Genomic DNA, 25,310 nt, shown 5'->3' with positions numbered 1-25,310 from the left:
AAAAAAATCACAAGTTTGAAAGTCATCCATGCATTAATTTGGCCACAAATTGATTATTATAATTCTTTGTATTCAGCCAAAAGGCCATCTCCCATCTCCAGCTTGTACAAAATGTAGCTGCCAAAATTGAATAATGAATTGCAAGAGACATGACCATGCCATCCGTGTCCTTGCAATGCTTTAAATGCTTTAAAAGCCCCACATGATCCTTCCTATATCTAAGGTTTACTCACACCCTACGACCCTAGCCACCGCCTGTGCTCTTCAGATAGGACCCTAACTGGTCTCACAGCCCGCCTCTTTACAAAAGGTTAACTGGTCGTTTTTCTGTTAGAGCCCCGCAGCTGTGTACTTCCTTTAAATCACTTCTCAAAACTTACTTTCACAGGAAGGCTTTTTTTAATAGTAATTCTGTTGTTTTTCAAGTTCTTATTCCTCTTTTATCACTTTTATTTCCCTTGTTTTTATTATACACTTCGTTTTATGTTTTAATTATATTTGTGTCTCTTTCATTCTCCCCTGCCTTCATCTAACCAATGTTCTTCAACCAGACAGTGAAATAGGTCATAATTAATTTTGATCGTCACTAATGACTTAAAGAGATTTTTTCTTCTCTCTTCTGTCTCTTCCTCCATCCATCTCTTCTTTTCCTGTGTCCTTACTTTTCCTTTTCTCCATAAATCATTTCCACTCCACTTTGTTTGCATCTCTCTGTCCTTTTCACTGCTGCGCTCCCTCTCTCCTCTCCTTTTTCCATTTCTTCCTTCATCCAGGGCGGTGGTTCACATCCAGGTGGATGACGTCAATGAGTTTTCCCCTGTGTTTCGGGAGCCACTGTACAAAGCATGTGTAACAGAAGGAAAGATCTATGACAGCATTTTGCAGGTATTTAAATATAACAGTTCAGTGTTTGTACTGTATGTTTTTAGTTATTGTTATCATTGTTTTATTACTGGAATCAACATGGCAGATACATGTGCAGGTTAACATGGTTGAAAAATTACCAACAGTCACAGGACACTTGACCTGCAGTTGTTGAAGCCTATCACTGGATTTTGAACTGTTACAGGTGGAAGCTTGGGACCAAGACTGTTCTCCACAGTACAGCCAGATCTGCAACTATGAAATAGTCACTGCAGGCACACCATTTGCCATAGACCGCAATGGTAAGTGTGTGTTTGATTAAATCTGGGCTAAATGAGAGACTGGATAGAGACTGCTGATAGTGATGTAATTAGGAGGGATATCGAGAGAGAGAAACCAATACAAAAGAGAGAGGGACAGTTTGCATGCCTGGAGCCTGAATTTATGGGACGTTTTTATTTAATTACACTGAAGGTCCATTTATTGGTATGACATTTGAAGATGGCAGGATTTTATTTTAAATAAAGCAAAGGCATAACCCAAGCCCAAAATAATTAATGTTCTTTATAACTTAAATAATTGATCTTAACCTTAAAAAAGGGCAGCTCGGTGGTGCAGTGGATAGCACTGTTACCTTACAGCAAGAGGATTCTGGGTTCAAAACCGCCGGCCAGCTGGGGTTCTTCTGTGTGGAGTTTGCATGTTCTCCTCGTGCCTGCATGGGTTCTCTCCGGTTACTCCGGCTTCCTCCCCCAGACCAAAAAGGTCTGTGGGTTAGGTTAATTGGAGACTCTAAATTGCCTGTAGGTGTGAATGTTTGTTTGTCTCTATATGTTAGCCCTGTGATGGAATGGCAACCTGTCCAGGGTGTACCCCACCTCTCGCCCAATGACAGCTGGGATAGGCTCCAGCCTCCCTGCGACCCGATGTAGGATAAGCGGTTTGGATAATGGATGGATGGATGCAACCTGAAATACATGTAGATAGACCCATTTTTTGTTGGCTATGATATGAAATTGTGTGAGTTCTCTTTTTAAAAACACCTTGTGGACACATTTTATCTTACTTAGATGAGTTTTGGTCTGACAGCAATAAAATGCTAAACATTCTCATTGCTTTTTACCAAAAATCCGGAAATAAAACAAAAAAAGAATAGATGCAGAACTAAATAGAGCTTGTGGTGAGACTGCTTTCAGCTACTGTCTACAAGGTCAAGAACAGACTGAACATCTGTTTTTAAGCCAACATGAATGAAAAGTCCCTGCAGTACTTAGCAAACAGGAATTTCAACATCTACAGCCACTAAATGGACCTTTTGGTGAGATTGATTTCTCAACTGAAACAGAAAATTTTGCCTTTGAACCAGGATCACATCATGGTGTAAATTGTAACAATCTAGGGTAAATGATGAAATTATATTTGCAGTATTATGACTCAATCATTTTGAGTTAAACATATTTGAACCTTACTTGAGGCACTACACTTTGTGCCTCGCTTGAACACAAACAGCATAGTCAATGTCTTGATAAAAGTAAAAAGCCATGAAGCCAGCTGAATTTGCATATGTTCTTCTTATGGTCTCAGCCAGCTGAACTTCATATGAACATGAACAAGTCTCTGCTAAAGATAGACATGAGAGAGCGGCGACTCAGACGAATGAATACAGATGAATCGAGTAGCAGACAGTAAACTAGAAAGCAAAATTGTGTGAAACATCATGCTATCTAGGCTGACTTTACAGGAGTAAGGTCACATTATCTTGCCTATAAGTGGACAGATACTAGAAAAATGAGATCGGAAGGATTATCTGACTCCAATAACTGGTTTTACGTTTAATCGCTGTCTGTATGTACAGTAGGTACTGCATCAGTCATCTGTTTATACAACAGATACAACAAATTAATGTTAATTTATCTAATGATCCTATCAATAGAAGTACAGAAAAGAAAAAGCAAGCAGACAATTGTGGCTGATTCCTCTGTGCAATAATGTTGAGATCCATGAAGTAGCTTTTTATCAGTTCACAGCTGAAGTTACTTGACAAAGTTCCCCCTCTCAGCTTTGAAAGCCTTCTGTTTTATTTTTTCATATTTTCTTTCGTACATTTGTGGCTTCACACAATTCCTAGATGACTAGAGGAATACATTTTATTTCAGATTGAGTGCTATTCTGAGCGTTTCTGCCTATATAAAATTTCAGCTTTGGGCTTTGTGCTGGCTTCTCCCTCCACATCCGCACTGTGTTGATCTCAGTACAGTGTAATCCAGACTGAGGGAGACTGCAGGGCTTTGTGTGTATGTGTATGTTGAATTCCACAAATAGATCAGATAGAAGCTTTCTTCACTGTATTTCTCTCTCTCTCTCTCTCTCTCTCTCTCTCTCTCTCTCTCTCTCTCTCTCTCTCTCTCTCTCTCTCTCTCTCTCTCTCTCTCTCTCTCTCTCTCTCTCAGGGTCATATTCATTATTTTGTCGCACTGCTTTTTAAGTGTATCCTCCACTGTGTGGTACTGTAGGCTGGCTCATTTGATTTGATCTCCTCCTAGATACAGTAATATTGTTTTGGAGAAACTCAGACACAAAACGTACTGTGTACATCTACTTTTCAGAACAATGGTAATTTCTCGTGTGCTGGGGGAAGTTTGTTAAAATTGTCGAAGTAAATAGGCTGTATGTGTATATGTGCAGTGTGTTTGTCTACTACCATATACAGATTTAAATAATCCATTTAAAACAGACAGTGAATTAAGAATGAATTAAAAACAAATTAATTTAAAAAAACACCTTTGTTTAGAGTGCCAATAATAAATTTGCTCTCAATCATTATTAGACTTCAAAGTTCAAATGTTTGCACAGTTTCAACATTTGATTACATACAGGATATTGTTTAATCAGGGTGTGAATCTTCACTGTCTTCGATTGTACGATGCATCATGATCCTTCTCGAAACATCTCAACGTATCACATCCTCAATTTGCTATATTACTGCACATGTAAGGGTGGGAATCTCTAGACTTCTCTCGATTCGATTTGATTCTGATTCAGAGGGATATGATTCAATGATAAAACGATTATTGATACATCTTGATGCATCAAAATGTTTCATTTTCTATACACAACTTATTTTTGCACAATTCTCAGTCCACTGAAATACAATATGACATATAACTAGCACATAAGATAAAAAGTCTGCAGCCTTTTTATTTTAAGAAGTTAACTGCATTTGAATTCATTAATTTGAAAGCATCTTACACTCTCTTGTCTGTATGAGAATAACAAACCAAGGGCGGAGTGCACCACTGTGTTGTTATTAATGTCATGTCTCCCGCAGTGGAGAGCAGCGTCTCTGCTGCACTGTTAGCTCCAGGAAAGACATTGCTGTACAACAAGCTGAGCAGGCGCAGGGTTGTTGAGGTGAAACAGACTAAGCACCAAGTTTTTTTCTTCACCTCAGTGTTGGTTATAAGTTGTTGCAGTGTGTGTTGGTCAGGCACTCTCGTTTGTTATTGCTGGAGTTTGCTGCTCTGCTCCACTAACATTATTCTCTGAGTGACGTAGAAAGTTCAAAATATACTTCATGTTAATCTCGCAAAGGTAATTATGAAGTCATTAAATGAAAAAATGCTTCCAACTGCTGCCTTTTGTGAGGATGAACTCTAGTGTGTGCACGCTGTAGACTGTAGGGGTGCTGCATTGCCCTCGCATTTGAGCTTTTTTCCCTCTGTCAACATCATGATATTAGCTAATTGTTTAGAAAAAAGATTTTAACTTTTGTGAATTAATGCAGATTCATCTACATCTGCAATAATTGATTTCTTTCCCCTCTACCCCTAGTGTTTAACTTGGTGTTTAACACCCACATGAAAGATAAACTGAAAATTAAAACCATACACAAATTGTCTTATTTTCCTGATTACATAGGTGAACATAAAAAAATTGTTTTGTTCTCTTGGACTGCTGACATTGATGTTATTGCAGCAGTGTACATAGTTTGATGTATCATGTGAAGACCACGGCCTGCATGCCCAGCACTGAGTACAGCACTTACATTTGCAGTGACACACAACACAGATATCTTCACTTGTAGTAGATTCTGGTGGATTGGATAACTTATGTCAGTCAACTGATGATTAAGAAACCCCTAAATCCTGGTAGGCACAGTATGTCCCTAGAGAGGCTGCTATCTAAGGTTCCTTTTCAATAAACCAAGAGGTGAAATTGTCTTAGGTTCTGCCTGTTGTTGAAAATGTGGCAAATGGTATATGGGTCAATGACGTATAAGGATTTTCAACAACTCAATTGTAGAATAATAAAAACAAGCATATCTAATGCAGTAGTTCAAACATTCAGAATGTTGTGTACCTGACAATTCATATTACAATTTGAAAGTGATTTTAATGGGGGTTTTTCAAGATTAATTGGCACTGGCCTTAAAAAAAAGTCATTTGGTGCGACCATGATTCATCTTGAAATGTCTTATATAAATAAAAGACCATCATTTACAAAGATTTTTAAAAAATGCAAATACTTTGTTTCCAAACACTTTATATTACTGAAAACTTGTGAAAAAAGATATGAAGCGTGTTAAGTAAATTAATTTATTTCAAGATGAATCGCAGTCGCACCACATGACTTTTTTTAAGGCCAGTGCCAATTAATCTTGAAAAACCCACTAAAAACACTTAATTTCAAATGTATAATATGGATCTTCAGGTACACAACATTCTGAATGTTTGAACTACTGCATTAGATATGCTTGTTTTTATTATTCTACAATTGAGTTGTTCTAAATCCTTATACGTCATTGACCCATATATCTAGTGCCTTAAGTGTACTGTTGTTCACACCAGCTGAGGATCAAATATTCTCTGTAGGAGATTTTTGTAGGAGCTGTCTGATTCTGGCCTCCTCACCTTCCTGCCTCTGACATTTCAAGCTCTTTTCTTTTCTTTAATGCTGGGCTCTGGACTGATTTCCTCAGTGAAGCTCCTCTCCTCTGGTGTCCTCGCCTCTTGTATCCTCTCTTTTCTGACAGCAATCAGAGTGACAGTCTTTCATACTGCCAAGCTTTCAAGCGCTAACAACAAAAATAGCTTTAGTTTTCCTCATAGGTCCAGAGAGACACTGTGTTTGCAGTGACTAATATAAAAAAGACAAAATAAGAATGGCATTGTTTTGAAGACTGTTTTATCTTGTAGAACATCTGTATGGTAGTCTCAGAAAAAAATAGGTGTTTATTCGTCATATCTAAAAGGTATCTAAGGCAACCCTTACATGAAACAACCAGTGATCAATAAAATACACTCTACATTCTCTCTCTGTTGGCCCTCCCTTTTCATCCTCTCATGCTGTGTGTGTTTGCGTATGTGATTGATTGTGTCTTCCATCGACTTTTGACAAATGTAAGCCAAGTGCTTACTGGTTACAATTGAGTACACCTCCTCACTACACCTGGGAAGATTAGCAAGATTAGTCTCTTATTGACCTAAATTTTGGCTCAACTTATACTCTCCATGCGCCAACAAATTCACATTTTAAATCAAAATCTGTAATTTGCAGCCAGCTCCTGGAAAAAGGGAATCACCATTCTTTTGCATTCTGAACAAATGTTTTGCATAGTAAAGAACTTTCTGTGATTGTGGCCATGATTCTACAACTAGTTAACTTAAAATTGGCCTGAGCTAACAGAAAAAAGAGAGTGCACAATGAGGATTAATAGTTTACGTTAATTAAACTTGATCAAGTGTTTTGGTTACACATATAACAATTTAACAATCTGTTCCAAAGGCTTGTAGAATCCCCTCTATCATACACTTACCCTGATGATAGGTGAAGATATTATAGACATTATTGTACTTTTACGTGACTGTTTACAGAGAGGCTTTAATATTCATATGCAGTACAAGGTTACTGGACCTATACTTTTTAGTGAAAAACTTCAACAAGTACAAAGACTTACTTTATTTTTAAGGAGCAGTTTCTTTAATGCAAATCCAGTTAATGTTTTTCTCACTTTATTATTGCAAAATGAGCATAACTGATTTTTCTCTGTAGGTAAATAATCATAATAACATTTCCTGTCTGTTTTTGTTTTGTTTAGGTAATATCAGAAACACAGAGCGACTGAGCTATGACAAGCAGCAAAGCTACAAGATTATGGTGACGGCCTTTGACTGCGGTCAGAAGAGAGCAAGAGAGGATGTTGCTGTGCATATTGATGTCAAGCCTGTCTGCAAACCTGGATGGCAAGGTCAGAGATAAAGAAACAACCACTGCAATATTTTCAAGATTCCTTCATTTATCTTGCAGTAATTGACAGTTTAATGTAATGCACTTAAATTTAAAGCAATACCACTGAAACTGAATCAAGCAGGTCTTTGCGGTTTGAGCATATCCTTTCCCTCGAGGAATTCAATCTCATTTAAGAATGAATGTCTCTCGAGGAATGAAGAATTAGAGCAGCTGACAAAAATCTCCAGAGGAAAAGTTGACTGGAGTGTGTTTTCCCTTCAACAAGCTAGCAGCTTGGCATTCAAGCCCGACCGTCTCCCCTGCTGCTTCACCTGTCAGCACTGACAGCATCTCAGGAGTCAAGCTCACACGGGAATCAAAGAGGAAGACAGAGAAAGATAAGAGGAGGGGTCGGGGAGGAAGAGACAAAGAAAGAGACTGAATGAGGAGACGACCCGAGGGAGGAAAGAGGGGAAACAATGTTACAGTGAGGGAGAGAAGTGATGGTTATTCTAACAGTCACAGACCCAGGTGGAGATAAATGACCTGATCAGGCTATATCTTACCGTGTACTGTTTAGAAAAACCACAATCTTCTGCAAAGTAGTGGTCTTGTAATCTGAAGTGTCACATCTTTGAAACATCAGAGCTGGTAGTGCTGTTTTGCAGTCCATGACTAGATCCCCTTATAAATTTCATGTATTTGCATCATATGCTACGTGTCTTTAATCGTTTATGCTGAAAAGCATTTTAAAGTCTAATAATATTTTAGCATAAAAGAACCTTTGTGGATGTAGTGTATGACATTATATCTGAATTTGCTCAGCCAATCAGTAGAAAAACAACATAATTTAACTTTCTAAATATGTCTTGGAGTCATTTAATTTCATGCAATACTTCTATAGGAGATAGTAATAAGGTGTGGCTTAGAGTTGGAAAGCAGCACTAGATGATACTTCAGCTCTTCTTCATCCTTTTATTTAAAAATATCTGAACACTGAGAAATAGCACTCACCAAAGACCTTAAGGAATGTATTTAAGAATAGAAGAGACACACACGTGACATCCAAAACATACTGATTATAGAACATAAAACCACTGACAACACATAATTAGTCTGATCTGGAGAGTTAAGAGCTTAGAGAAAATTCTGAGATCCAGATATCACATGGTTATCAGTTCAGCACCTTTGAATTACAAAGAAACACTTCCCATTATCCCCTGCTAACATTCCCATTAATGTTTCATGATATGTTGCAATTTGGCTTATAACAGGGCCCATACTACATAATCTTGTTGTAAAACTATTAACCCATGCTAGTTTAAAGCTATGAATAAAACATTGTTCAAAGATGCACTCAAACATCTAGTCCTCTGTACACTGTGTGTGAAGGTCAGTATTGAAGAAGACTTTCTGGCATAAATCGAGCCTAAATACTTTATCACCCCTCATTCCTCTGCACCTATGTAGTAACAGTCCATTTCTCTCTTTGTGAATGTTTGTCTCCAGACACTTGATATAACAATCTGTAGGCTTGGTAATAGCTGCTAGATGTGTATGTACAGTACTGTATACACACACACAGCCACACACACACACACACACACACACACACACACACACACACACACACACACACACACACACACACACACACACACACATAAATGTTCACACATGTGCGCATGTATCCATACACAATAGGATTATGAATCTCTTCTCTACCAGGCCTGTCATGTAACCGGCATGGTAGAGAGATCATTCAGAGGGTCATTTCCATCTCGTCAATGTGACACAGGCCAAGGCTTCACTGAGCGAACTGCCAACCTGTGTGGTTTCTTTGTCTTCTTTTTGATCAGCATGCTCATTATGAAACCACGCACAGTAGAACTTATCATTGTGTCTCCTACATTAATGTGGACTGGTCTAATAAAGCTTAAAATTACAATAAACAGATTGAATATAAATCATTTTTAAGTGCATATGTAGGCAGACAGGCAATAATACACTGATCACATAGCATTTTAATTTTATTCTGGCTCAACAGATTTCTTTGCTCTCTTTTTTTATCAGGCGACATAAGTCTCAAAGAACATCAGCAAAATATGAGTCATTAAAATGTGGTTAACGATTACCAGGTCCAGCTCCAACACACACCATCACAGAGAGGCAGCTCTAAATTGAAGTATTGTTGAATAAAGTGTACATAATATATTATTATGTTTTATGTCATATGAAAAAGTAATTTAATTAACTGTAAAACAAACAAACAAGATAAATATTGTTAATTATGTGATACCAGATTATCTGTAATTGCATTAGATGAGACTTCTGAAATTTTGAAATAAACTACTTATTGTATATAAAGTTTGGATAATTGATTTGACCCTTTAAGGATGGAACAAGCGAGTGGACTATGAGCCAGGGACTGGGAGCAAGCAACTCTTTCCTAAGATGCACTTGGAAACATGCGGTGGTCCCTTATCTGGTGTGAGAGCCATGGTAGAGCTGCAGACCAATCACATTGGGAAAGGCTGCGACCGGGAAACTTACTCTGAGAAGTCTTTGCAAAAACTCTGTGGTGAGTAGAGAGAAATGAAGAGAGAAAATAGAAACTGGTGGCAGTAGAAGTGATGAGTGGGGTCCAGAGGATGAAAAAAAACAAAAAAAACAATGAAATGAAACGCCTTGTTGAAATAGTGTACTGCTCCTTAGGAGCAGAGGGTAATAATGATGAGAGACAAGAAACATTTTAATTTTCAAGAAGAAATTACCTTTGACATCTCAACTTCTTCATTATATTAATATGCCAATTTCCAGTGTGCCATTTTAATCCTGGAGACTATTCTGAATTTCATTTTTTGTTCTAAATTAAATTTCAAACGGCATTTCAAACTGTGACATGTGTTCATTATTGCTTCCCGTTTATACCCTGGACCATTGCTTTGTACTATTAAATATACAATATGTGAAACACTTTAGTGCCACGTTAATAATTAACTGAATACTATCACTAACAGAGAGAGTATTTCTGTTGAGAAAACTAGTTCCTTGCTGAGGAATAATGAAAGTCTTAACACATTTTTTTTTTTGTCATGCATAATGATCACTTTGAACATTTTTGAACATTTTCTTACACCACATCGTTATTTGAGCCTCTGTGATCAGATCACCTCGGCCAGTGTTTTGTAAATCGATGTTTTTGATGAATGATTATGTGATATTCTTCTGATTGGTTGATCCAGGTGCAGCGTCAGGCAGCACTGATCTCCTTCCTGCCCCCAGCCCTTCCACTAACTGGACTGCATCTTTGCTGACTGACAGCGGGCGAGACAGCGACCTCATCTACCAATTCGATGGACACCGGGCCGCTAATGTCCCAGATCACGTAGTGCCCCAAAACCTGACAGATCAGTTCACCATAGCAACATGGATGAAACATGGACCCAGTCCAGGACTTAGAGCTGAGAAGGAAACCTTACTGTGTAGCTCTGACAAAACTGGTGAGGAAACGATTTCACACATGCTCACTGATAAGATCTAAGATGAAACCTTCTAACACAAATGTTAGAGGGTGAAAAATGAAAACTACTGATGGTTAGGGTCCTTTATTAAAGTTTAAACATTTTAGACTTTGATTTTCTTACTGTCCATTGCATTAGAAACACACTAAGATTACAGCATGATGAAAAACTAAAAGGACTTTTGAAAAGGTACTCTAATCTAAAATAATAAGGGAATTAAGTCAAGTCTGAAGCCCACAATGGCAAACACTCCTTGAAGCTTTAAACCTTTTCCCCCAATGCACGTCTGAACTGAGCTGGCTGTACTGTGTAGTTAAGCAAGCCATCTGCGCATTGCACTCTCACAATGATCTCACAAATGGCTTATTAGCTTAGGAAGTGTGTAGTCTGATCTTGTAAGGCAAAACTGCAGAATAGTTCTTCTCAACTATTTTTCCCTTCATAACATTGTGGCTAAAAGATGTGAATGGTGTCCAAAGGCTCAGTGTGAAGGCCATTTTAGCAACAAAAATGTCGACATATTAAGTACCATCCCTCATGCTGAACCAGATAACATTAAGGGTTGGAAATAAAATTACTACCATATTCATTGTTATGGCATTTATCTCAAGAGGAATGTGGCAAAAATAATTTTTAAAATAATTTCTAAACACATGGTCAAAACTCATACTCTCATTAATCCCTCTAATATCCTCTCTAGTATTTAACAAAAATACTACTTAGAGTTCACACTGTGGCAGATTTTTGGTAAAATGTATTCATAAAAATATCATTCATTTAGATATAAGAATCATAATATACTGATTGGAATTTAACAATACTCACTGTATTAATCAGTAATCAAAAGGATTCACTGGATTCATGCTGGCTGCTGTTGTCTGAGGTAGCTGAACAGTGCTGTGAATCTCCTCTCTACCAGGCCTGTCATGTAACCGGGCCAGAGTAAATTATATTGCCTCCATAAGAAAACATAGTACTCAGGTTAGAGGCCATAATCCTGTTGATTAATCTTCTTAATTCATTCATTATTCTTCATGTATAATTAGGTTTATTTTTGTCCATGTTTATTTGTGTATGTGTGACCATGAACGTGTTCTTCCTGTTGCAGAAATGAATCGACACCATTACTCGTTGTATGTTCACAACTGCCGCCTGGTGTTCCTGCTCAGAAGAGATTTCACTCAAGTCGACACTTTCAGACCTGCTGAGTTCCACTGGAAACTGGAGCAGGTGAGGTGTGTGTGTGTGTGTGTGTGTGTGTGTGTGTGTGTGTGTGTGTGTGTGTGTGTGTGTGTGTGTGTGTGTGTGTGTGTGTGTGTGTGTGTGTGTGTGTGTGTGTGTGTGTGTGTGTGTGTGTGTGTGTGTGTGAACTTGACTGTGTTTGAGTGTGATCATAGATTCATAGTGATAATCTAATGCAGGTGAAGTGCTATCATTATTTGTGTAGTGAAGGGAGAGGGTCTCCATTCTAATTACCTGAGGTCCTCCATCACTTTCTTCTGCTTACTGCAGGATATAAGTGGGTAGATATTGTTATCCTACATGCTTACACACACAAGCATATACTCAAAGTGGAAAGTCTGTTTAGTTGTGGGTTATAGCAGAAGTGGATGCATTCTCTATGTAGATATAAAGGGCTCATTGTAAGGTATTGAAAATACAACAATTCTTATTTTCAATATACACTAATTCATTTTATATTCCATTTATGCCAATATTTTTGCCAGTTGATTGCCCTAAATCTGACACAGTGGTCCTTTAAGTAATTTGCAGTGAAGCTTAATGTTTCAGTCCAGCAAAAATTCTTTGAAAGGAAAAGGTTGCACACTATGAAGTTTCTTTAGCCAGAGAGCTGCATTTTCCTCCTTGAATTATCCTGGAGTGGTACTGTAAATAACTCTTCAATTACATAAAACATGCACAGAAGGCAGGTATTTTTTGATAAAGATAAAGAAAAGAACATACTTTTATCATTTTCTAAAGACATACAATGCATAGGATCTTGAAACATTGGGGACTTAACTTAGCTCAGAAATCTTTAGATTTTTCACCCAATAATTGCACCATTTTCAACGTATTTCAGAGTAAAATAAATATAAGATGTAAGACACTGTGCTCTACCAACTGAAATGAAAATAAACAAATGAGTTCAATCTGAGTTCTCATTCAACTTCAATATTATTTTTCTATTTTCAGCAGCAGGAGTAAAGCTCTTAGAAAAAACAAAAGCCTTGGCACTGATGAAGCAGTCATATGCTATATTGTCTACTAGTTTTGAATTTTGACCCACACCAGTCTCATAGCTTCTGCTTCTGCTTCTACGGTGTTACAAGGGCTCTTTTTGAACTGTGATGAATTCAAACAGTGACAAACTGTGTTAACTCTGTGTCTTATCTATCTATCTGACACTGTCCTCTTGTTCACCTCTCCAGCAGCTCTTTTGGTATCTCGTCTGTCTGTCGCAGTCCTCATCTCCTCTCCTCTCTCCTGTTCTCTTCTACTCTCTTCCAAGTCATAAACGGGATGCTATCAGAATATGCCAACCAAAATCTAACCAGATCCAACTCTTCATATCTTCAAATCTTTTTTTCATAAACTCCTGTTATTTATGTGCTTTATGCTATAGTAGCTAGCTGACTAAAGAGCCCTCTTCTTCACCAACCTGATCTTGCAGATGAGGCAGTGGCACTCTGACGTCCTGACTCATGAGCTGCTACAGCAACGGGAGAGAACTCTTCCTCCACCTCCTTTAGCCTCGCCAGCGCCTCATTGCCCTCATCCTTTTTCTTTTTGAAAAGCTTATATCCCTAGCCTTCAAGTGATGCCTTAGTGAATTAGCTGGTGGCTACCACCAACAATGACAACCTGGTGCGCTCACTCTTTTTCTCTGTCTCGCAGTCACACAGCATGCGTGTGTGCCAAGTAGTGTGAAGTATAGCAGGTCTGCTGCTTGAATGACACAGAAAGTACCCCAAACATACTTGTTTTTTTCACCGTTATCATGTTATTTTCGAGGGCTTTAATGCATGATCGGAATGACAGATGAATAGATTTTATTTTTGAGATGTGGGGCTGTAACACATTCAGGGCTGTAGCCTCAGATGTTTAGCCTAACAACATCACTGCAGGGTCAGACCAGTGGCAATGGAGCTGGCAGTCATAAAGAGCTTGCTCAAGGACACTCAGCAAGGTGGATGCTTGAATGAGAATCATCCGGCCGAAGGGCGTCTAGTCACTGTGCCACAGTTCACCAGGCAGAAGTTTAGCAAAGAAAATCCTACTGTGAAAATGAAAATGAAAATCCCTGGAGTCAAAATGATTTAAGTGATAAGCCAATGAACTATCTTGTAAGGGAATCTCCCATGTCTCCCATTTGCACAGACTCTCCCAAGCTCACTAATAATGCATGGTAGATGTATCTAATCTAATTCTTTACCCTTGGGATACAGTATATATATCCACCTCATACTGAAATTATAGAAAATGCTTCATAATTACGGCAATCTCTCAAGAGTTCACTAAGCAGATTATAAGAGATTTGTATTTGGGTCCTTCTTTGTGTGTGCTTATTTACACATGTGTGACCATTCATCAGCATGTGCATTTTTGTGTGCATGCAAGCATCAGAGTGTGTTTTCTTAGTGCTATCTCTGGTGCCTCTGTGTAATTACCAGCCAGAGAGTTGTTTGTTTGTAGGTCACAGGTACAACAAAATGTATTTTCTCATGTGTACCTTCAACCAGGTAGTTGTTTGTTCTAGCCCAGTGTTCTTTTCTCCTAGAGGCCTAGAGAGGTATGTGTGACAAAGAGGAGGGCAGCCAAGAAACTGACTGCTGAGTTTTCTTAGCAAACAACCTCTAGACACAATTCTATTTCAGTCTCTTTTCCTCACTGTCTCCTTTTATCTTTCTCTGTCTCTCATTCACTCCCACACACATGTATAGCAGAGATAGTGGGGATCCCATTTGCTCCTTTAGCTGGATCTTGTGAACGACTACGGAGTAAGCATGCCGCACAGTCAAAGAGAATAAACAAGATACTCACCAGTACAAATCACTTGTGTAGAGAATCTCATTAAATATAAATGGAAACTGGTCTGAAATGCTAGAGGTTAACAAAAGAGATGACATCATATGAGCACAAATGGACAGGAAAAAGTAAAAAACGACTTTGTGATCTCTTCATATTGTGGTATCATCAATCAGTAATGTACAGTGCGGTTTATCTGTAACTGCCTTATGTGCTGTTTGTATGTCTTTATACAGTATGTTTCCTGTATTTTTTAAACATTTTATTTTAATTTTTTTCAAAAGCCTGATTTTTAGAAAGAGCAGCAGACATGTTGTTTCAGATCATTTTAGTGTGGATTTCAACATGTCTTGCAGCTGGATTGCATTACTGAAAAAAGTCCAAAACAGACTGGTGTGTTTACCTTTTTTTTCCAATTGATTTTTGCCCCTGTTGAATCTCAGCACAACCTGGTGAGTTCAGAAAGAAATTGCTGCTCTTTGGGACTAAAGAACTGACATCAAAACCTCACGTGTGCCCTGAAGCAACACACAGTATTTTACGTGAATGAGAGCAGCTGCAGCCTTCTATACGTACAACAGACTATTTGGATTTTATTGCTGATAACATAAGGCATAGTGGACTGGGCAACTCGTATGCAGTATTTTCTTAAATCACTCATTTATCTTAAATTGATGACTGAGGGGTTTCTAAATCGTTATCTATGAAATTAATTTAACTCTTAATAAATCTGCATTAGCTTTTATTGGAATAGTTTTTTGGTAAATACAGTTCAATACCTGTTGGTAAAACATCTTTTGAGCAGTAGATATGAAATATTGATCAAATATTTGTTAGTAAATCTGCTTTGTTCTCTGCAGACCTTTTCCAGATATCAGGTATTGTGCCTACTGGTCCACTGGAAAGGTACAGGGACACTTATTGGACCAGAGCTATTGTTAATATTATTAGATATACCTGTGACCTACCTGCCATGACAAGTCAATATATGAAGCAGGTCTAATAATTAATCACTGATAAGATCAAGTGTTCATGTTGGTCACCCTGTTATTAATTTTGTTTAATTATTTGTATTCATAAGAAATAATAATAAAGATTACAAAACAGTCCTTTTTATTACTTTAGTGTTACAACAATATGAAGAGCCTACAACCATACTAACAGCAGGCTACAGCAAGTCGTACTTAGCTCAATTATAACTAAAAATAGTCAAGCTTTGTATAATATACAGTTGATTCACAGCATAGCACAGATCCATCGACAGCTGTTGTAAAACCATGTTGTTTAACAAGAAACTCAAATGTGGTTCACAGCACTGCAGATACACAGTGCTAGATGATGATGTAATGTCAGTTTTACCTCATGTAGTGGAACTTGCTAAGCAAAATCGAACCATGAAGTCAAGGAAGGAATGTAACATCATGAAAGATTTTTGCACATTTCACAGTGTATGTGATTTTTTTTTACTTGCTTTCTGTATGTTATTCATAGTATCACTAACATTTGTTCAGTAGGCCTATCTCATAGATTAATGGGACTATATAGAGGTTGAACTAAGGACAGGAGTTGTTACAGTATAGTGGTGGATAATGAGCACAAGCCGAGTATTAGAGACTGCTGGTAAAGGACTGTAGTGGAAATAAGGAATGGGAAGGAGAAGAGGTGACTATAATGTGTCACAGCTGTTTCTTACTGTCCTTTTTTTCTCCAGCACACAGAAAGGACACTCAATGGTTTCCGCGGCAACTCCATTTAGCTCTATTGATTTTGCAATTCTCACCCCAAGAGAGAGGAGGCAGAGAGGGATGAAAGAAAGCTGGCAAAGAGAGAGTGCGAGAGAAAGAGGCTTCCATTTTCCATGTTGATCGAACACAGTGAAGGAATGTCACATCTGACAGAAACCTTTACAAACGCACCCACAAGCGCTAACTTATTTGAGAGTGTGTATGAGAACACAACCATTCATATACACACAGGATACCCATTTTCCTCTAGCTCTTTCAGACTTGGTAATAGACTAGAGGATGGATCGCTCCTCTCTGCGCACATTATTCATTCTCCCCAAGTCCAGAAAGCCTATCAGTTAAATTCAGCTGTTCAAAATATATTCACTCACAGTCAAAAAGTCCCACACAAATAAAGATCCACTCCTCTACTGTCCTGCTAGCCAAAGATGGTAGAAATCTGTCAAGTATGTAAACAAATTCAAGTATAGAGGATAAGGAAAAGGTAATTGTATACACCTTTTTATCCGTATAGTTCACATTTGAATAGCTTTAAGTTTACCTAGCTTAGTAAGATAAGGAACATACTGTATGTGTGTATGTGTGTGGCATTGATTTAAACCCTTACAAATAAGGTGTTATTTACCTTCAGCAGGGTCCTTATAGATAGAGAAGGAAAACAAATATATGCTAACAGAGGGGTGAGAGGTGAGACAAGCATTTTACACAACTGAGATCTGATACGTGGAAAAAATTAGTCGAGAGCCAAAGATTTATGTGTATTTGTTGTGTTGGCAGCTGTTTCACGTAAGTCGAAAGATAACTGTACAGGTGATGGAGAGTAGTGGCGGATCATGTGTTGTAAATCATAGATAAACTCTCCAATTTCTTGAACGAGCTGTGGACCTCCTGATATTAATCATTTATGTCTGAGTTTGATTATACTGACTGACTGTTGGGGGGTAGTATAAAATTATCCCCATTGCTTGTCTGTACAGCATCTACTATTATCTGTCTTATCTTCCTATTATTACCATGCTTGTAGTGCCATGGCTTGTTCTCTGTGCGGTGGTGATTAGAAACCTCCCATTGTTTCTCAGGAGATGAATTGGATGGTGTTGGTGGTGTTGTGTGTGAGAGTCTGTATTGCTTCTCTTTGTGTTTGCAGCAGATATCAGGACAGATTGAAGTGTCTATTCAAAGAGTGATTTAGTACCATCTCAAACATTAAAGCCTAACAGATAAATGTTTCAGTTCACTTTTTAATTCACAATTTGATTCCTAACAGGTTTAGAATTAGCAGTAAGGATTGGAGTACCTTTTCAAAATGTAAAGCAAAGGCAACAGTGAGAGTTCAAAAGTTTATAGTAGAACGAGATCTTTCTTGCTTTTTGTAAAATTGTCCTTGAAGTGAATGCTTTATGTTGTGTGAAATCCATCATTTGTTTCAGTCAGCATCATGTGTTGTCTGGCTTTTCTGTGTTGCTAGTCACTTTTTAGTTTTAATATTGTCAGCTATGAATCATTCTAATTTTGTATGACTTCCTATTGCAAAGATTCAATACCCAGCACGTTTACAGAAGTATAAATAAGCATGAGCTGGCAATGATGAAACAGACATTTTTCTTTCATTTTCTGTGAGAGCAAAACAGAAAAAACTGAGCAACAGAGAAAATATTGAACATTGCCTCTAGCGTATACATTTCAGTGTGTCTGTTTATTTTATTTCTAGCTTCTATTTTTCAAATGACCTCATTTGAGTGCTCAGCTGTACTTTGTCTTCTTTAGGCACTTCCTTTGTTACTCCTATGTAGAGCTGCACCATCTCACTAAATGTAAATGCCTTTGCAGTGTGTTTGCGTGCTGAGACTACAGGGTGATGGATGTTACTCTGTGTGTGTGTGTGTGTGTGTGTGTGTGTGTGTGTGTGTGTGTGTGTGTGTGTGTGTGTGTGTGTGTGTGTGTGTGTGTGTGTGTGTGTGTGTGTGTGTGTGTGTGTGTGTGTGTGTGTGTGTGCGTGCGTGCGTGTGAGAGTGTGTGTGTAAAAGGTGGGGCCCTTAATGCTACTATTTGCTACTTCTATAAGCCTTCAGTCAGCATACTAATGCATCGACAGCTTGTTTCCATTTCCTATTTCCTCTCCATCCCTCTGTCTCATTGTCTTTCCATTCTGCTTTAATGTCTGACTTTGATTTTTCACTGAACATAAAGGTGACATTTAGATAATTGATTGGTACATGGCTACTTAAACTAAGTAAGAACAGAGAAGAAACTGCAAAAGAGACAGACACACAGAGATTTCAAAAGGCCTGCAGCAAAACACAATTTCAAAGCAGACCTTTGACTTGGAGTGGCCAACATATTTTGCATTGATCTTAGTCAATCTTAGGCCTCACATCTTTCTTTTCTTAGCTTTTTCAGTTGTATAACTGACATGAATCAGATCTTGCAGATAGCCTCCCTTTTTTTGAAATACTCTGGCGAAACTTATAAAAGTCAATTGTGATGCAATATTTAGATAACTATTTTTGAGTTATCTATTATGGGTTATACTTTCTTTTCAACTAGTGGAACACGTACAGCTGTGGGTGTTACATAGTTTGCTTACGAGTGCACTTCATCTACATTTAGCTTTGTGCCCATCACAGTAAATCAGTGACAGAGCAGCTTTTATACTACAAGAAATGCTTTTACTCACATGCTGTTTAGCATTTTACTAAACCCTTTCCTTTCTTTCTTTCTTCCTTTCTTTCTTTCTTTCTTTCTTTCTTTCTTTCTTTCTTTCTTTCTTTCTTTCTTTCTTTCTTTCTTTCTTTCTTTCTTTCTTTCTTTCTTTCTTTCTTTCTTTCTTTCTTTCTTTCTTCTTTCTTTCTTTCTTTCTTTCTTCTTTCTTTTCTTTCTTTCTTTCTTTCTCTTACTCTTACTGTTACTATTTTTCTCTTTCTTTCACACCCTCTTGTTCTCCTCAACCACCATACTGAAATATAATAGCCTGGCATCAATAATGCAGTGCCATAACAGTGGCAGAGTAGAGAAGAGGTGAGAAATGTGAACAGGAACAGAGGAGATGAAAGGGGAAAGAAGAGAGGTGTAAGTTAGGAGGGAGTGATGAGGTGGAGGTGGGGATAGCTGAAGAATGGCAGAGCAGAGAGAAGTAGTTCAGACAAGGGCACATGACACAGGAGAGACGAGGAAAAGAGGGGTAGCAGTGCCTAGAAGTGAAACTTCAGATTTACTGAAATTAATCTTGAGAGTGCTAAATTCATAAAGATGATCAAATACTTAATAGCTTTGGAGAGTACAATATCAAAATAATAAATTCATGCTCCAGTCAGTGTCAGTTATTGTACCACTCGTTATACCCTTTATATCAGCAGGCAGCCTGAGAGTCTCGGCCAGTGGTTCAGTGGTCTAAGCAGGCATACCTGTCGGGTGCTGTTAGTAAAAAAAAAAAACAGAACATAAATAACAGTGTATGATTAGTATCCATTTTAGAAAGTCTCACCCTCTCTCTATCTTCAGTGCATCAAATACACTCGACCCTATTAAGAATATCCTTATTATTCTGTTTATGTCAGCAGATTTAAAGTGCAACATTGAAATCTGTGAATGAGGAGTCATGTTCGATTAGTATCATTATTATTACTATTATAATGAATTACTGAATACATATGACCCATGTTTGGCACAGAAAAACTAATTTGGACTTGACTTACCCTGTTAGTACCCTGTAAGTCTAATTTAGAGCAGGCAGCATCAAATTGCTTTGCCAGAGTTCCTTTAAATTCAGCCTCCTGACTGTATAGTAATTTTTTGCCTCAACCGGCTGGTAAGATCTTCCTTCTTTTGTGCCAATGTATAAGATGTAATAGCTCCTCGTAAATATGCCTTGACAGATTTCTACAAGATAAACGGGCTTATCGCTGGTGTTTTATTCTCAGCGATAAAACACTCCTATTGCATGGTAATATACTCGACAAAGGGAATCTGACTCAGTAAGGATGGGTTTAGTCGGCAGCATCTGCGAGCTGAATATTTGTAAGGAAGCAGGATTGTTACAGCAATAGAAGAATCATCAGAAAATGTCTGGGTAACAATTATACAATCCTTGATCCTGTCCAACATAGGCCAAGATCTAGGACTGTAATGTCAGAGCATGAATGCATCCAAGGATTGCATATTTGCCATAAATGAAGTCAGACAGAAATTCATAGCACTGACAACTGTGAATATAGTTCCCCTAACACCTTGTAAAATGAGTAAAACAGCTTCCCTCTCCATCTTCTTGTTAATCATAATCCCAGCACTTTCACACAGGTGTTAATAAGTGTTTTCACTTATTCTTGCTTATTACACTTCTGTTTAGGTTGAGGTTGGGTGGGGCTTTGCTGGGAATTACACATTGTCACCAAACCAAACTCTGCACACTAAAAAGAATAAGACTTTGTCACAGGATATTTTGACTCACAGTCAGGAAATCACATGTATAAATTAAATGAGTTACAACTGAATTCCCTGTAGCTGATTCAGTTTCAAGGTCCTGATATTGTGAATTCTGGCTAACTCTTACAGAACAGAAATGAGGCATCATTCATTTAATTAGTAGCATTAATTAGAGGAGTAGGAGCAACTTCTCCTATTTTGACTCATTGAGAATGTCTGCTGTGAAAAATCTAATGACAAAGATGTAAGCTCTCCTGCCTTGAGAGGTGCAATAAAACTAAGATGTCAGTGATGGAGAGTTCAATCAAGCACAGGCTGTACACACCCACACAGTCCCGTGAAGAGGTCTAATCAGGCAAAATAATTGAAAGCACCTGTGTGGGTATATCATGGGTGTTAATATGCTCTGAAAGTGCGGAAGGTGGGTTTATTAAAGAAAGGTCTGACCTTTCTTGATGTTTGATAACATGGTTAATATACTCTTCACATTAAGTTGAATAATATTAAGAAGATACATGAAAAGACATGGAAAGTGTGCTCTGTGAATCCTGTCAGTCTTAAAATGTCCTTGCTTGGTCTCAAGATCCAGTATGTTTAGGAACCAGGACTTGAACAACGTGACTTCATTCTGTACCCTCTTTATGTCCAATTTCTTTCATGGTGTCCCAGCATCTTCCGTTTTCGCTGCACTCAGCTTGTTTTTAGTTGATGTTCAAGTCTTTGGAAAAGTTCAGTGACCCTGCCTTGCTGAGAGGCCAAATGTTCTTTACCCTTTTGGCACTGTTTTAAATACAGCTATTCATTCTGTCAAGAGGGTTTTGTAGTTAGGTCAACATCTGCTCCATTTGAAGGAAAAGCTCCAAATTTTTGATCAGAGAAAATGCTGTTGCTGTTTTCCACACTTCTATTCAAATGAGTTATGTTTATGTTTTCGGCTTCAAAGCATGTTCAACTCATAGTTTATCATGAATTACAATTTTTCCTTGATTTGTCCACAAAAGTTGTTTGATCCATAAAAAATTGTCAACTTTTGGGACTGGGAGATTACCAAAACTCATCCTCTCACTGTGAGTGCTTGATGTGATCCCCTAGAAAGCACGGTGATGAAAAACAAAACCAAAGTTTAAATGAAAGTCCAAACTGCAGCACGAGAGATGTACTGTGGTATAGAATTTATCCAGACTGCAGCGGCAGCTTCTTAGTCTATTCCTCTGCTTCTGTGTTTGTTTCTATCCCTGTCTTATTGTCTCTCTCCCCAGTGGGATCAGATGATTGTGTTCTTCCTAAGCAGGCCTGTAACCTGCTTGGGGACCAGCTCATTACAGTGTTTCAGCATTCATTGTCTTGTTATACTGTTGCAGAGGAGAAATGCTTTCAAGCTCTCTCTAACTAATGTGCCTTCAGACAAGCAAAGTGTATACAAACATGCCTCAACAGTACAAAGAGCACTGGTGATGGTATCTACTAATGATCTGTGTGTGTGTGTGTGTGTGTGTGTGTGTGTGTGTGTGTGTGTGTGTGTGTGTGTGTGTGTGTGTGTGTGTGTGTGTGTGTGTGTGTGTGTGTGTGTGTGTGTGTGTGTGTGTGTGTGTGTGTGTGTGTGTGTGTGTGTGTGTGTGTGTGTGTGTGTGTGTGCATTTGCAAGTGTAACAGAAAGAATTCTCAAGTCGGCAACATAAACAAATTCAGTAGTTATAGTTATCACATACCGTATGTGCAAATATATATTGCACTACATGATATGCAGTAAAGTTGATCATTAACAAGATGACTTACAGTCTTGCCAAAAATGTATTAATTAATTTTAATTTTGATTCCTGCATTACCCTGTGAAATGAAAGTCCTGCAAATTAAACAACAAAATACATTGCTACATATACCACCAGGTTTTCATGGTTACAATTATAACCACTTTCTTATTTCTTTTTCAAGCCCTGGTGTCAAATATAAAAACAGGATTAAAAGAACATTCTGATAGATATGTTTGTGAAACCTGTTTTTGAAATTGCCCCAAAAAGGTAATTCCAGTATTTGACCCCCATCACTACTATGGGTGATTTGATTGATGTCAAAGACATGAGTGGTACCCAATACCAATATTCACAGAGGTAGCTCACTATTGTTAGTGCCATAGTGATGGGGTTAGAGAAACTGGAGCAATGAAGAGACTGAAAGAGTGGAAGTGATTGGGTGTTAACGACAGCTAGGTATGTATTTTTCTCTTGCTGTCAGACATATTTTTTTCTCCTTGTTAGATTTTTGTTTGGCATTTTTTTGATTGAAGGGAACATTTATTGTGCAGCTGTTGAACTATTAGCTGTTCATGCTTGTATACACACAACATAATCACTACTTTGGGAATATTAAGTGCAGTATAGCAGAAACGGTCACCTACACAAACAGTAGAGATAATTGTAGAGGCCTGTAACTTTGCAATCACCTCCACAGGCAGTCAGCAGTTAAATAGCAATTCATTCTGTTTTTCTAGTCAAGTACACATCCTAATCCTGAATGTGAGCTGATGAAACTAAAACGCGCTGCCATTGTCAGTAACATTTAATATAATACTTGAACCTATGTGCTGAACATTAAAAACAGATTGAATTGTACTAACTTTGTTTCCATAGTTTTTATTATACTTTTTTATTATACAATGTATTTGTCTGCAATTTAAACCACTGTAGCAAAAGAAAAAGTGTTTTAAAATTAATTGTTATAACAAAAAATAACACAAAACAAAACTGAGCTCCAAAGCATTGTAGCAACAACCAAATTAAACTGTCATAACTTGAATTGGGGAATACAGATGCATATAATATGGTCATAAGAGGCAATGATCCATAGAACAGCATAATACAGTAACTAGTCAGAGACATCCCAATATCTGCTGGGAGATGTGATACTGTGTGGAAAGATTGTCCTGTGGGAATTTCTGTCTCTTCACACTTGTAAAGGGTCCATGCTCTAAATCAAACATCCCAGGAGATTCCTGGTTGCTCTAACACAGGTCTCAACCCCATTAGTTCATATCACAGCTTGAAATGAACTACCAGTGGTTGTAGAGTATCTGTCTGGCTACTGAGCCTTAAAAAGAAATCCAACCAAAGTAAATCTATCTGTATGCTGTATGATTTCCTGCTGTTTTTTCTCTGTGCATCTCAAAACTGAAAAGTTGATCCTCTTTAGTGCAAATAAATAGTTTAATGTTAATTCGACCAAATCTTTCACACCAGGCTGATTACAGGGGAACAGATGCTATAGACAGGACAGCAGGAACAATAACTAGGCTGCTAAAACCTTTGAAACTGTATTTGTGATCATAAATGGAAAGGAAAACAGTTACAGTTTAGGTGGGTTAGGCTGAGGGCATTTGCACATCTTCCTGTGATTTAGATATATTGTGACCCTGATATTTTATTTGTAAAACAGTTTAAAGCCAGATTTATTTTTATTTAGCCATTTTACAGCATATGAGATCTAACATGTTTCACAGAATATGACATCTAAATCTTAAATGTTGTCTAAGTTTGGCTACTTTGAGGAATCTAAAATATGAGGGATATTTTGTTTTTTGAGGTTTTTTTCCTACTTAATGCCATATGTGTTATTTTATAGTTTTAATATCTTCAGTATTGTTCTACGATGTAGAAAATGGTAAAAAATAAATAAATAAATAACGAAAAATTAATAGGTGTGTCCAAGCATTTGACTGGTACAGTACATCCTGGGCATGTCACTCTTATGTCATATTCATGTCATCTTGGATTTACTGTAATTACCAGTTTCTGACTCTTAATTCACGCTCAAATAAACATCCAACATCCTCATATCATAGGAATGTGTATATCTCTATTTTACATCCCACATGAGAGAAACCAGGCGTAACGCATAGAAAAAGACTAACACAATCCTACTCACATTCACACCTACATGCTGGTTAAAATTTCTAGTTCACCTGAACCTGTGTGTCTTTGAACTGTGGAAGGAAACTCCTGGACGTGTGGTAAGAAACACACAGAAAGACCCAGCTGGCCATGTCAGGTCTACTCTTTTCTGTCTTACTAACAACCGCACGACTGCAAGGACTTACATGCAGAATGTGTCATTACATATTTGCAAATATGCAGTGACATATTGCAGGTAGGAGGGAAGTGTGTTTGTATTTGGTGGTGGATGAGAAAGGTAGGGGGTGACAAGAGATAGACGGAGAGAGCAGGATGTGTCTTTAAATGCTCCAAATAATCAAAGAATGTATGCGATGGTTGATAAAAGTTTCATGGTCGCACGGCTCCTCTGCAGTCATGTTTGTCACTCATCATATGCCTTCAATGAACACCTCATTAGATGGAAATCTCATTAGCTATCTGATGACAGGGGGGCAAATGATCCAAAAATGACGATAGGAATTTGTTGAATCTATTTCATTGGAAGGTAGAAAGGCAAGGAGTGTTCAAGGATGCTCTTACCGTTTCGGCTGCATGATTGGAGTAAGCATCAT

At 37.9% G+C, this 25,310-nt stretch overlaps 1 protein-coding gene across 1 annotated transcript in view; it reads left to right on the top strand.

Moving 5' to 3' along the window:
• Positions 1-25,310, top strand: part of LOC133990799 (calsyntenin-2-like) — a 150,821-nt gene that overhangs the window by 113,626 nt on the left and 11,885 nt on the right. The window contains exons 4-9 of the mRNA XM_062429206.1: positions 774-885; positions 1,070-1,166; positions 6,962-7,111; positions 9,488-9,673; positions 10,338-10,595; positions 11,725-11,846. Of these exons, the coding sequence (XP_062285190.1) occupies positions 774-885; positions 1,070-1,166; positions 6,962-7,111; positions 9,488-9,673; positions 10,338-10,595; positions 11,725-11,846 (925 nt within the window). The remainder of the gene's footprint in view (positions 1-773; positions 886-1,069; positions 1,167-6,961; positions 7,112-9,487; positions 9,674-10,337; positions 10,596-11,724; positions 11,847-25,310) is intronic.

This window comes from Scomber scombrus, chromosome 11 (assembly GCF_963691925.1).
Source record: "Scomber scombrus chromosome 11, fScoSco1.1, whole genome shotgun sequence".
NCBI classification, from domain to species: Eukaryota; Metazoa; Chordata; class Actinopteri; order Scombriformes; family Scombridae; genus Scomber; species Scomber scombrus.
The sequence above is the reverse complement of the archived record's forward strand: the minus strand, read 5'-3'. Positions and strand labels throughout refer to the sequence as shown.